At 36.3% G+C, this 14,042-nt stretch overlaps 1 protein-coding gene across 1 annotated transcript; it reads right to left on the bottom strand.

Annotated features, from left to right (window-relative positions):
- Positions 1–12,825: 12,825 nt before the first annotated feature.
- On the bottom strand, positions 12,826–13,674 carry LOC111400437. The gene is made up of 2 exons (XM_023027857.1): positions 13,487–13,674; positions 12,826–13,363 (listed from the first exon to the last, which is right to left on the bottom strand). Exons 1-2 carry the CDS (start codon positions 13,672–13,674, stop codon positions 12,826–12,828), a joined length of 726 nt encoding a protein of 241 aa, XP_022883625.1.
- Positions 13,675–14,042: the final 368 nt, after the last annotated feature.

The following is a 14,042-nucleotide window of genomic DNA, read 5'->3' as shown; positions in this document are numbered from 1 at the left end:
ATAAGTTCAAACGGATTTGGCCCGTCTCTTAAACTTAACCCGATCTAATATTTAATTAAAATAATTAATTAAATTTGATCCATAAATTAACTAATCCAGGTGATTAATTTGGACATATTAACAAGCAACCCAATTAATTAATTATTTGATATTTGTTAATTAATTAATTGGTAAATCTCAATCTTCTAGTTCTCCTTTTATGTGTGATACATTAGGTTCTCAATCACAGTACCTAATGATGTGAATTATTAATTTAATCTAATTAAAATCGATAAGTTAAAATACCTCTATTTAATTTATTACCAAATCACATCCATCGTCCTAGATTGATATCTAGCAATGTGTCAGGACAATACATGTGACAAAATAAGTCATGTGGTATGACAAAAATCTATAATCATTTCCTCAATATAATCTGATCAATTATGAGATATGGATATGTGTCAATCTCAATTATTAATTATATCTTTTATTTCGTTATTAAGTCAATGTGAGTCGACAACTCTTTTTTTGACATATGAGTACACCTTGATTAAGGATTTTATTATCAACTTAATTGGATGAAATGTAGATTATAACCTCTTACTATCTAAGAACGACGAATTCTCTATTATCACAACCATCATATGATTCTTGACGTACTCGAATGATTCAGTATTAGCGGCTTTAGCAGAGCAACATCCAACATTACCAAAGTATAACTGTCCTCATATAAGGCACTGTATTGACCTCAAGTCAAAGGACTAATTCTATTACTGAATGCTAGAGATTAACCATCAACACTCAGATAGTTATTCATATAGAATCTCTCCAGTGGGTCTCAAATGTTATGTTCTATAACAAAACATCAATGTATTCATTTAAGTGTCACCATACTTTAGTTTATGAGATTAAATACTTACTTCACAAGTAAGAAATGCCACATAATGATCTATCCGTAATAACGATATTCGTATCTTATTATTAATTACGATCACGAATGATTTAAAATTGAGTAATATAAAATTTGCATCTCACAGTCACAGTTACTTGTGATTAAATAATAAAATAAATAAATAAATTTGAATCTAAAGATTCTATTATTTAATTTATTAGGATATTAATTAATTTAAATAATAGATTCGTCACAAATGCAACGCAACAACTACATATTAAAGTGTTTTATGTCCGAAGTTGATTGGACATAAGGTATAACTAAAAAATGGTATCCTGAGCAATTGCAATAATCGGGTTCATTGATATCCCAGATATAGTAGATGCTATCACACATACAATCATACTCAATTCAATGGAATTGTTTGATCTTAAAGGAGATCTTCGGGTGATTTCTTGGTTCCATTTCTTATTGACGTTTCTTATTAAGTTAACTGATCTTCGTGCTATCGAACCTTTATTTTGAATTAGATAATTTTCGCAAAAAATAAAAAATAAAAAATAAAATAATAATAATAATAATAAAATTTGACATATTTTGTTTATTGTTATGAGAATTAATCCTACTTCATCTTTTTTAGGTCTATTGGTTTTGTAATGAAAAGTATAGGGTTTGGTCACCCCTTCAACAATCTCTCCATTAGGCAGGATTTTATTGGCCCACAAAAGATTATATTGTACATAGAATTGTTACGGTAAAATTTCACTGAATTGTGAACGGAATTATTTGTATTCAATTCGCACTTTAAAGGCAAAACAATGTGCCAGATCTACAAAAATTAACAGCTCAAACTGAACTTATCATAGAGCAGTATTAATAAAAATGGAAAAAAAATAAAAATAATGCTTATACTTCCAGTAAAACTTACTTAAAAAACTAAAAATAAAACTGAATATATTGAGAAACACTTATTATTTGGTTTTTGTTGGCGGGCCCCACTCTTGAGAGGGTGTTGTGTCACCTGTGGTGTTACACATAGCAAAACTCTTATTATTTTTAGGTAAAACAAACCTCTAGGATGATAGGTGTTGAGGTGGCGAAAATATATATAAGGTCGCAATAAATTAAAAATTAGGACTAAAGACCGCTTTTTTAAACTCAAAAACACATCCGACTGTGTGTATTTGCAAATTTCTTGACAGTGGAAAAATTTTAGGAAAAAGCCACGAGTACAAAAAAAATGTTGATAGAATTCATACCAACGCTGATGTGGCGGTGCATGATTAGTCCTTTTCTCTCTTCATCTTCCAATGATTTCACATTATGTGTTGTCCATCAAAATTCCTTATAGCATGATTGAAAATTTTAGTGGAATATTATTATGATTTTTTTAGGATACTGAGTTACTCAAATTATGATATTTCGAATTGAGTGTTCCAAACAAAATATTATGATTTGAATGGATAGTCCTAATTTTATTTGTCTATTTCTAATTTTAATTAAGTTATGAATATAATTTTGTAATATTCTGCGCATCTCTTGGGATGATGTCGATTTTCTTTTATTTTGTATGATTTAAGTTAAATAATTTATGTTAAAGGTTTGCCTTTATATTGAGCACACGAGCATATAAGCACATGTTTTATTTTCATTCTTTTCAAACTCCTTTTTATATATCCACACAATAAAATATTTTGCATGTAAATTCAAAATTCTTCCCTATTTATTAATCACACATTCTTCTAAAATACTACTCAAAAATCCTTAGAAAAGAAAAAAGAAAAAAGAAGAATGGCCACCAAACATGGGCTTAGATCTTGTTTGGTTTGGTTAAAAATTAAATTTTTAGTAAATTTTGATAAAATTAATAAACGTGTGGTTGAAATACTGATAAAAATTATGAATCTCATAAAATATATAATTAAAAATGAGTTTGATAAAAATCTAAATTTAGAATAATGGGCCAAACCCGGCATATTTAGCCGCGTTTGAGTCCCATTAAATTTGTTAAGAGGTAATAATTATGTAAGCGATGCATAAGTTTCATATTTGAAAAAGACATTTTCTATGTTAACTTGTGAATTCATGAGACAAAATGGAACTTCCAATTTATTGATCCATCTTCAAGTGCAGATCCACGACGCAGACTAGAATTTTGAACGAAACGTACGATTATGAAGTTAGCCTTGAATTTACATGAAATTTAATAAGCTTCTATTAATAAGTTAATTTTTTAAGGATAAATTTTTAAATTCAACATTTCACTCTTTATTACTATAACTACATCAAAATGTATAAATACTCAAATGTATGTATAATTTGTATATAATCAATTAGAAACCTAAACACAATTTTTTGTAATATAATTATATTATATAATACAACTCATTAATACATACATTTGTCTTACTGGCTTTATCTTCCACTACAAAGGATATATTTATGCATAATTAACAATGAGAGGTGACTTTTATTGAATATGATACCAAGTTAAAATTTATGTCTAAAACTCATTATTCGAACTCTTTCTTTCTTTTTCTTTTTTTATAAAGGAAATGCTTAAAACGTGCATGATATTCAAATACATGTAATGAACGATTAACTTAGATTAAATTGTCTAAAAACGCAAGGTATTGGTGTTTCACCTTTCCGATGGCCATAAAAGTGCGTCACAGATTAATTGCACTGAGAGTGAGACGTGTTTTACCACCTCAAATTGCCATTTCCTCCACTCAAAATAAAGTAATCTCCAAGTTGCTCAAGATGTTTTTAATTTAATTATTATAGATTTTCAGTTGATTTTACATTACCTAACATTGCACCAAAACTCTCACTTTCAGAATTTGACTTTTAACCTAATAATAATTTATATGTTATTGAATAAAAAATATGATATATTTCTTGTTTAGGGTTTTCATACACCTTGCTCTATCTAGTCGAAATTAAATGATGCAAACAACTACAATTAAGTGATGTTCTCTATATATTAGAGTTGTATACTTGCGCAAATCATTTTCTCAATTTTGATTAATACAAAAGATCATAGAGAGTCAAATTTTTTTTTACACAGTATGCTGAGATCGAATTATTCGATCTGTTTTATGGTAGAAAAGGTGCCATGAAATCTCTGAAGAAAAATGCAAAATCTAATGCCTTGAAAAGATACAAACATGTTATAGCATCCATCATTCTGATACACTCAAAATTCTTAGGACTCTAAATTATACATTTAATTCTTCTAAAATTTACTTCATATTACCCAGTTGGATATTAAGCCAAAAATTATATCAGCTCTAACCTACTTTCTAGATATAGCAAACAGACACTCATAATTAGGAGAAATAATTAGCATAATAATACTTTTAGCACTCCACACAGCTTCTTCCCAGTTGTGGCCTTGGAGTGTGGCGATTATTAGCCCCTGATCCTGGATAATCATGCAGTTCAGCATCCATTCTTCTCATCACGCCTTCTAAGTTCAATCTTTGTTCTGCACTTAACTGCACAATTTAATGAATAATTTGTTCATTAGTAAGAGATTGATATCTAAACAGGCTTTTTTTTTCGTGGGGGGTTTTTTTTTTTTTTTTTTTTGGTTTATAAATTACCATATTTTGAACAGATTTTGTAACTTCATAGCCTTGAGATTTCTTCACCTCCAGGCTTCCACTTCCTGTAAGTAGAGAAAGTGTTTCATAAAATATTGACATAATAGCTCAAGCATCAAGAAAAATAACAACAACTTAATCTAGTCTCGTTGATTCCGCAGAGAAAATATCAAAAATTAGAAAAATTTCTATGTTTTATAAAATTATATCAGAATAACCAAGAGAACTTCTATCATTCAACCATGTCTAAGTAGCAGATAAGTCTAGGATAATATATAGAAGGTGATACTTTCACAATATTCATTTCGAATCAACGAGACCTCAACGTTCGTTCATCGATTCTACGCTCATGTCGAAGAATATAAAAGAGGAAGAAAGCTAAACGATATTTTACTTGTAACAGGAACAGCGCCATTGTTGCAGAAAAGATAAGAAAAACATAGAAGAACCACCATTACTCGAAGACAAGTGCAAGCCATTGCTCCAACACACACTGCTGTGAATATAATTTTGTTGGCAATAAAGCAATCAAGAAGTGGATATATATATTCTTAACGAGGACAGTGAAGAGATGGGGCACTACATATGGTGGATTAATTTGTGGTGTTTGGTTGCAGACTTAATTAATAATATCAGGCTCAAGTCAAAAAGGAGTTGATATCAAAATATTATGCATGGAGCTTTAATCTGTATATTGTGAATTTATGTACTTCAAGACCATGTTTGGCTAAATTGGGAAGTGAGTCGAGCTTATTTTTAAATAACTTTTTATTTTATAATATTTTGGGTCTTTGAAACAGATGAGATCATTTCGTTAGTAGTCGATTTGATCTATTTTACCATGTAGGTCTACGGTTCTTGTTGTAAAAATCTATATATAAAATGAAAAATCAAAATAAAACAATTGTATTTTTATTTTTTATTTTTAACTATATATTGTTTGTTGCTTGTAAATGGGGTTTCAAAAGTACCGTTTCAAAATCTAAAGAAGAGAATACATTTTTCGCTAACGTACAGTGTGACTTGTAAAATACATGAATCATATAGGATTTTCATTTTCCCGTGCAACCAATAATTTGTTATTTCTCAACTTAGAATAGCAAAAAGAGTAACATTTTAAGTTAAAACTTGCTTATTTATGTATAAGTAAACTTTTAAACTTGGGCAAACAAGCACTAGGACTCTTTGTGCAAGTGGCAGGCAGGCACCATGAAAATTAAATTATAAGTCAATATGGGAACAGAAGGCGATGAATGAGCAGCACACTTTCCAAGTGGAAGATGACGATGAACGATGATGCCTGTCTCGAACACTTGTATGGCTAAAACTTCTCTAAAATATTATCAGGAAACATTATTAATCATGCATCATGATTCAAGCCTAGGATGTTAAAATGGGTGGATTCATCCGGATTGATTGATTTGTATGTAAATAGTGGCCTTAAATCGGTCCATCTAATAATTGGAACGAGCCTATATCGACTTGTCGTCAAAATTCGTCGACAAAACCAGGTCGCAAACTCGCCATCAATGCATGCTAACCAAGCTAGATTTGAAACAAAGCATCAATTTTTAATTTGTAATTGAAAAATAAAATATTTTCGATGATATATTTGCAAATTAGATTGTTAAAATGTTTCTAAAGTATTGATGAGCACTCTATAAGTAAAATATGTTTAATAAATCGAGTCGACCAACCTGGCCTGTCACCGTAATTGGCCGACCAAGTCGTGAAACAGCAAAGTGGACTAGGCTGACTTCAATATGATTTTTTTTCGAATTGGGTTGTTTTAGACATGACTCTCTTATTCATTTTGACAACGCTGTCTTTTCAAGCGTCAATTTTAGTTATCGCACAAACTTGTGTCTCGTAAAAGTCTAGAAAAATTGGAAAATTTTATCATTTCAACTCTTTGTAACTTTTTAGGTTTACTTTAGCATTATGTAAAGAATAATAATTACAAGCACAAACAAATGCCGAATAGCACCAACTTTGAGCAAATATGATCGTGACAAGTTGGATAAATATTCCTCTTTTATTGTGCTACTATAGTAAATTAATCCATGATTATCGTGGGTTGTGGTAAATTAATTAATCCAAAATGTAGACCAATTTTGTGACACCATTTTCTTCTCTCTTAAGTTTTTTATTCAGTTTTCATATGCTGCGTAGCATTAGATTGCATCTTCTCATACTTTTGCAGTCACATTTATTTATTGTGTTTACAACCGGACAAAAAATTGTCATCCTCAAGACACGTTCGAAAAAAACTCGATAACACTTGAACTATAAGTATACATTCAAAATGTTTCTGAATGACTCGACGCAAGGTCCACGTAGCATATCACATTATGGGCTTCTTTATTAATTATTTGAAAAAGAAGAAAATAAGCTAAAAAGACTATACCAAGTGCTTAAGTATCCAGTCTTAGACAAACCCCTTGTGAAGGCTAACCTAGACTGAGCTCTTATAAGATGTCGAGCTACTTAAACGGCACGCCGATCAATATATAGATGAATGATCTAATTAATAGCAACGCTCATCTTATGTTAAGTATCGATGACACGATTTATCAATTTATTTATAGATAAATTGATGGATCTCAACATTTGAATTAAATTTGTTCCTCATCAATTAATTGATATGACATGTCATCGATGTTTAATAGAAGATGAACAATTAAAGATGAGAATATTATGTTATCGGCGACTCATAGAATATTACCTAATTAAGCAAACACGAAACAAGGAACACACCATAATCTATCATTAAATTGTACGCATTAACTTGGCAGTTTCCTCAAGCATGCATATGTTTCATCAATTATAATGTTCAGACAGCTTTGTACATGTGAATTGTGAACATCAAACAGGTCTATTTGTTTGACTTAACAAAGTCGATTGTGGTGTGTCCACATACTATTGTTGTTGAAAAATGGAAAAAAGCATGAAGTAAAGTAAAGAACTTTATGTACCTTAATTTGTCCATTATATTTTAAAAAAGGTGGTTGTCTGAGTTTGGTCAAAAATGATATGAATGTGCATATAAAGTCTTTAGAGCAAGAATTATATATTGAAAGTGGAAACTTTGTTGATACTTGTAAGTAAATGTGTAACACGGCATCAAGCCACTCAAGTCCAGTAAAGAAATCCCACTTTTGACTAAAGGATATATCGTTAATTGGTGGCCTCAGGCTCGAGTGGCTCGTCCCTTAAAATTAGGCACTAATGTCGTCTCGACCCATGAAGGTTAGCCTATTGTCAGGGACCACAAGGTGATGACTTGAGGTTTGGCATAATATGAGAATGTCATGACACAAAGTCGGAACATGAGATAGACCTATGGCAAATTAGGTCCAAACTTCAAAAGTACATAGCGATGAGGGCATCACTAAATTTAGTGGGGGAGTGACTTACATCCCCCATGGTTGCGGCTGGGGAATTCGGATAACGCAGGCAGTGCGCTACGGTTAGGGATGGCAGTGAGACGGGTTCGGGGCGGGGTCGGGTTTGTCGCCCCGTTTAATTTTTTTTTTAAAATTTCAAATTATGTTATTATTATAGAATAAAATATAAATTCAAAATTTTAAAATTCAAAGTAAACGCATGAAATAAACAATGTTAAAATTTAAAAATTTCAAATAAAATTACGTTTTGACTAAATTACGGTTAGATGGAAGTACCTACGGTAGGGAACGCAGGTAAGAAAAACACAAACACTGCGTTAGAGGATGCAGGCCAAACCTGCGACAAGAAACGTAGGCAGAACAGCACAGGAACCTGCAGTAGGGGACGTAGGCAAGACCAAGACAAGAACTGGGGCAGGGGAACACAGACAAGCAAACTAAAGCAGACTGAAAGCATTGCGGCAATAGATGCAACATCAACGTAGGTAGATTGTGGCAGGGGACACAACAGCAATGCAGGTAGACTATGCAGACAGACGTCAGCAGGGGACGCAAGAACGAAAATCTGGTTTTCTCGGGTGAAAACCACTATCGTGAGGGGGAAGCAATACCGTGGATTATAGCCGATTGTTTTGGATACAAGTGTGTGCCAACTTGAGCCAATGGACAACTTGCAAAATGAGGCCAACATGCCACTTGACAACTTGCTTGAGGAAGCAAAGTCTAACTTGACCACCATGATGGAGACATGTCCACTTGCACACGAGTTGTAGACAACTTGCTTGAGGAAACAAAGTCCAACTTAGCCATCATGATGGAGACCTGTCCACTTGCACACGGGTTGTAGAGATCCATTTGCATGGACAGTGACAACTAGCATAGAGTTGAAAAAGGGTAAGATACAATTCAACAAGACAACTTGCAAGTGTAGAGATATGCCACTTGCAATGTAGTCAATTCCACCTTGGTTATCTAATAGCCAAATGAGGTTTAAGGCAACTTGCAACAAATGAGAGCCCTTGGATTAAGATTAATCCTAGCCATTGATGCCAACTTGTATACCTTAAGTTTGCCTACAAATAAGAGGGACTTGGTCATTTGTAATTCATATGAATGAGTACATGAATTGAGTAGTGGTATTATTAGAGAGTTGAGAGAAAATTCCCATGGATGGAATGTGATTAAAGTGAGCTTGAGTGATATCTTCGTAGAGAAAAAATAGTAGCGAGTTTTTAAATAATTTTCTCTTATATTAACATAAAGAATTTTCCCCCAAGTATATGTGTGTGCTCTTTTCCTCATAAATTTCCTATCAACCTTCTCTACCAAAGTTAACATATAATTTAGTCTCATTGATTAAATTATTGTTGAGGGTTAAGACTGACTTAACGCTATCTCGTGGGGACGAAAATTGTGGAGCGTTAAGACCGCACGGTTCTACCGTAGTTCGGGTGTAACAAAACTAGGCCCATGACAGGTGGTATCAGAGCAAGGTTCACATGGGGTTGAACTAATTTTTCATCTCAGAAGTAAGGTAACGTCCGTGTAAAGTTCACGTGGTGTAGACTACGAAGACGGTATCACGGTGAAGGGTTGGTTGTTGTAACCAAGTGCGGCTGTGGTAGTCAAGTTCGCTAGAGGTTCTTGGAGCTAGATTTGGGTAAGGTGCTCAAAATGATGGAATCTCATGTTGTTGTCAAAATTGAAGTAGAGTGGGGGACATGGTGTTACCCCGGTAGAAGGAATAAGGACACGTGTAAGAGCAAAGCACGGGAGGCTTCCATGATGGAGGAAAAACTTGACCAAATCATCGCAAATATGGGTGATAAGGTCGAATCCTTGGAGCACTCCTTTGAGGCGTTGGAGGATCACGCCATTGAAAAGCTAAAGCTATCCAAATTAATGTCCAAGAGGTGATGAACGATCAAGTATAATTGGGGTACGATGTCTAGGCGGTGAAACATGATGTTCAGGCTAAGGGGGTCGGACAAGCCGCTGTGGGTGAATATTCCACCTGTCTATAGGCCAAAATCATTGATGCCATTAGTGCAATACATGGGCAAATGAACAAGTTGGCCATAACGTTGGAGAAAATGAGCCAGGAGTTCAAGCAATCAACTGTTGGAACTAGCGGAAATGTCTTTACAAGTGTTGTTGCCCCAAAAATTGATTACCCAAAGTCGAAGGAATATGATGGCCTTAGAGATGACGCGGACATGGAGAACTTCCTATGACAAATGGAAGTATACTTTGATGTAGTCAATATTGTCAAGGAGGCAATGAAGGTGCGGACCACGTCAATGTATCTCTCGGATATTGCGATGATGTGGTGGCGTTGTAAGCATGACGAAATTGCAAGGGGAACTTGCAAAATTAACAATTGTGACAAGTTCAAAAGGGGCATTAAAAGGCAATTTTATCTGAAGAACGTTGTCTATGAGGCCCACAAGAAATTAAGGGAACTAAAACATACAGGGACAATTCGTGACTATGTCAAAGAGTTCATGACCCTTATGCTTCAAGTCCCAAGCACACCAGAAGATGACTTGTTATTCTATTTCCTACACGGATGTGTAGTGTGGGTGTGACAAGAGTTGCAATGTCGAGGTGTCAAAATCTTAGATGAGGTAATTGCGATAGCCAAATCCTTGACAGAGGTTGAAGAAAGTACGGAGATGGAAGCAAAAACTATCAAAACCATTGATGCTACCAAAAATCGTACATGGTAGATCCCGAGCTCGAGGACTGAGATGGAACACGAATTGCGCCTTCCGGTACCTAAAACAAAGGCAACGAGGTGTGTGCTCGTCGCCCCTTTGATGCTTAAGTCAGACAGGGGATTGTGCGAAAGTATATGATACAATTGTATCATAAAAGTGTACCTCAATAATAAGCCTTAGCCGTATATTTATAGGTGTTGGTGATAGAATTGTAGGAGGATTCAACTACTTAAGAGTCATTTCCCTCCTAGGGTTAGGCGTTTGAGTTTTGTTGAAAGTGTTCTACTTAAGTTTGGATCTAAGAAGGAGTATGTTAGACAATTAAGATAAGGATCCAAAGAATTATAGCTGGAGCATGATTACCTTTCCCCAGAAATTATATTAACGGACACGTGGCCTATAGTGGACAATGAGACCTGACCTAAATCTATAGGCCCGACCTAAGTGGCCTGACCTCATATTGGGCAATTTATGAAGAGTTGGTTGGCCTGACCTCATAAGCCCGACCTCTTGAGGGTTTTGGGGAACATGTATGCTCAGGGTAAACACCTCGGGCTGTACATGGGTTACAATTTTTGTGCATATCATAGGCCCCCGTGCATCCATGTCAGTAGCTCATGTGCAATGTGAGAGTTTCTGGCATGAGATGCATAAGAATAGGCATACTCATGTTGAGTTAATAGGCCCCCGAGCACATTTGAAAGGGGCTCGACCAACTCTTGTTAAAATCTTAAAAGAATGGAGCTCAACCTCGAGCTCATTAAAAGATTTCGAAAGGAAGGGCTTGATTCAGAGATTGTCAAAAACTTCAATTGAAGGAGCTCGACTTGAAGCTTGTTAAAGATATGAAGCGAATAGCTCGACCTGAAGCTTGTGAAAGACCTCAAGCGAAAGAGCTCGACTTGAAGTTTGTGAAAGACCTCAAGCGAAAGAGCTTGACCTGAAGCTTGTTAAAGACTTCAAGAGAAAGAGCTCGACCTGGAGCTTGTGAAAAACCTCAAGGGAAAGAGCTCAACATGATGATTGTTAAAGACTTCAAGCGAAAGAGCTCGACCTGATGATTGTTAAAGACTTCAAGGAAAGACTTCAAGCTAAAGAGCTCGACCTGATGATTGTTAAAGACTTCAAGCGAAAGAGCTCGACCTCAAGATTGTTAAAGACTTCAAGCAAAATAGCTCGACCTGAAGCTTGTTAAAGACATCAAGCAAAAGAGCTCGGCCTTGAGCTTGTTAAAGACATCAAGCAAAAGAGCTCGACCTCGAGCATGTTAAAGACATCAAACGAAAGAGCTCAACCTCTGGCAAGCTTGATATGTGAGAGGCTCGACCACGAGCTCCGGCAAAACTTGAATGTAAGAGGCTCGACCTCAAGCTCTAGCAAGCTTGAGTGTAAGAGGCCCGACCTCGAGATCTCGCAAAAGGGTTGGACCTCCAGCTTTGTCCAGGTATGTACTGAAAGGCTCAAGCTCAAGCTCACGCTCTTTGCTCGGATTTTGGTAATGTATTGAGCTCGAGGATAGGCTCTCAAACCCTTGGTCGGAATAGACCAGTGGTCGAAATTTTTACTTGATGCATTGTAAGACATAGAGGTGCTCGCGTGGGGCAAGAATTTGAGATGCATGCTAGGGGACAAGGCTTAGATGTGCTTGTTCGGGGGGTAAGGCTTAAAGGTGCTTGCTTGAGGACAAGGCTTAGAGTGCTTGTACGGAGTAAGGCTTAAAGGTGTTTGCTCGGGGGCAAGGCTTAGGATGCTTGCTCGAGAGCAAGGCTTTGAGTGCTTACACGGGGTAAGACTTAGAGTGCTTGCTTGAGGGCAAGGCTTAGAGTGCTTGCACGAAGTAAGGCTTAGAGTGCTTGCTCGAGGACAAGGCTTAGAGTGCTTGCGCAGGGCAAGACTTTGAGTGCTTGCACGGGACAAGGCTTAGAGGTGCTTGCTCGGGGGTAAGACTTTGAGTGCTTGAGCGGAGCAAGGCTTTCATGTGCTATCATGGGCTAGAAGAGTAGATTTTTATTGGGATGGCATCCCGACACCTAATCGAAATAAGCTGAAAAGTATAGGCACGCAAGCCCGACCAACTAACAAACTAATATGGGCACGCATACCCAACCAGCTAAAAGATAAAATGGGGGTGCATGCCCTATCAATTACGAAATGAAAATAAATGGGGCATAAAAACATGTAAGACCCTGGTATATTAGATGTATGACATTGACCATCTAGACAATGACATTGATCGTCCCCACCGTTGGTCCATTGCTGTCCCCAGTCCCTGAGGTATTTGCTTTGTTAAGATCATTCCTTGAACGCTTGTCTTGACCGACAGATGCCCCTAAGAATCCTCTCTTGATCAAAGACTCGATCTCGCGCAGTAAGGCTTTGCATGTCTCTATGGTATGTCCATGGTCTTGATGAAACTCACAATATTTGTTCATGTCCCGGGGCTTAGAAGAGGACTTCATTCTTGACAGCCATTTGAGCTCTTTCATATCATTGATCTCCATCAAAATGTTAGATCTTGTGGTATTCAGGCGAGTAAAGGCTGCTGAAGGGTTATCATGCCTTGTTTTACCACGAGGTTGATCTTGATGCAGATTAAGCTCATGTTGTCTTTTAAGCTTTGGCTTAGCTGATGGTGGGGCATCTCTCTTTGGAAACATAGTCTCTTCCATGTTGATGTACTTTTCGGCTCGAGTAAGTAGGTCGGTTACTGATGTTGGAGGGGTCTTTGATAGAGACATCTTGAACTCTTCACACCTTATGGCATGTATTAAGGCCAAGACTGTGGCTGTGATATGGAGGTCTAGAATCTAGAGTCTTTCCTTGTTGAATCTGGTCATGAAGTTGCGAAGGGATTCATTCTGTCCTTGTTGAAGTTACATGAGGGAAGCTGCTGTTTTCCTGATGCGCTTGCTGCTGGCGAAGAAGACGGAGAACTTGTCGGCTAGATCCGAGAAAGAGGCTATGGAGTTTGGCTCCAAAGTTGAAAACCAGTCTCGAGCTGTGTTGGTCAACATTTGAGGAAAAGCTCTACACATAACTTGATCGGGGGCAACTTGTAGATTCATGACGTCGGTATAAATGTTCAGATGGTTGATAGGGTCGATAGTACTATCATACTCTTTCACACGGGGATACTTGAACCTGTCAGGTAGAGGGAAGGATAATATTTCAGGAGTAAAGGGAGTGCTAGGGGTAAAGCCTGTTGCCTCCTTAGTTTTCTATGCTAGGCCAGCGGTAATTCCTTCTTGGATGATTCTGGCAAGTTCACCTGATTCCATCGTTACTGCCCTTGAGGCCGCGGTCATAGGAGGTACACCCGAGGTTTCAACAACGTTATCAAGAATATTTTGTGGAGCCCAAACTTGAGCTCGAGCAGCTGCCATCAGATCACTGTCCGGTGTCGGTGTATGCAATGGGTGTGAGTTCCTTTGGC

This window comes from Olea europaea, chromosome 10, assembly GCF_002742605.1.
Source record: "Olea europaea var. sylvestris chromosome 10, O_europaea_v1, whole genome shotgun sequence".
Classification (NCBI taxonomy): domain Eukaryota; kingdom Viridiplantae; phylum Streptophyta; class Magnoliopsida; order Lamiales; family Oleaceae; genus Olea; species Olea europaea.
Note: the sequence above shows the minus strand (reverse complement) of the source record. Positions and strands in the feature narration are given on the sequence as shown.

Bases quoted from the DNA above. Each gene is read 5' to 3' on its own strand.
- LOC111400437 (XM_023027857.1), bottom strand. From the start codon at position 13,674: ATGAATCTACAAGTTGCCCCCGATCAAGTTATGTGTAGAGCTTTTCCT. The intron at 13,364-13,486 runs GTAACTTCAACA...ACATGCCATAAG, and splicing joins AAAACAGCAGCTTCCCTCAT to GTGTGAAGAGTTCAAGATGT.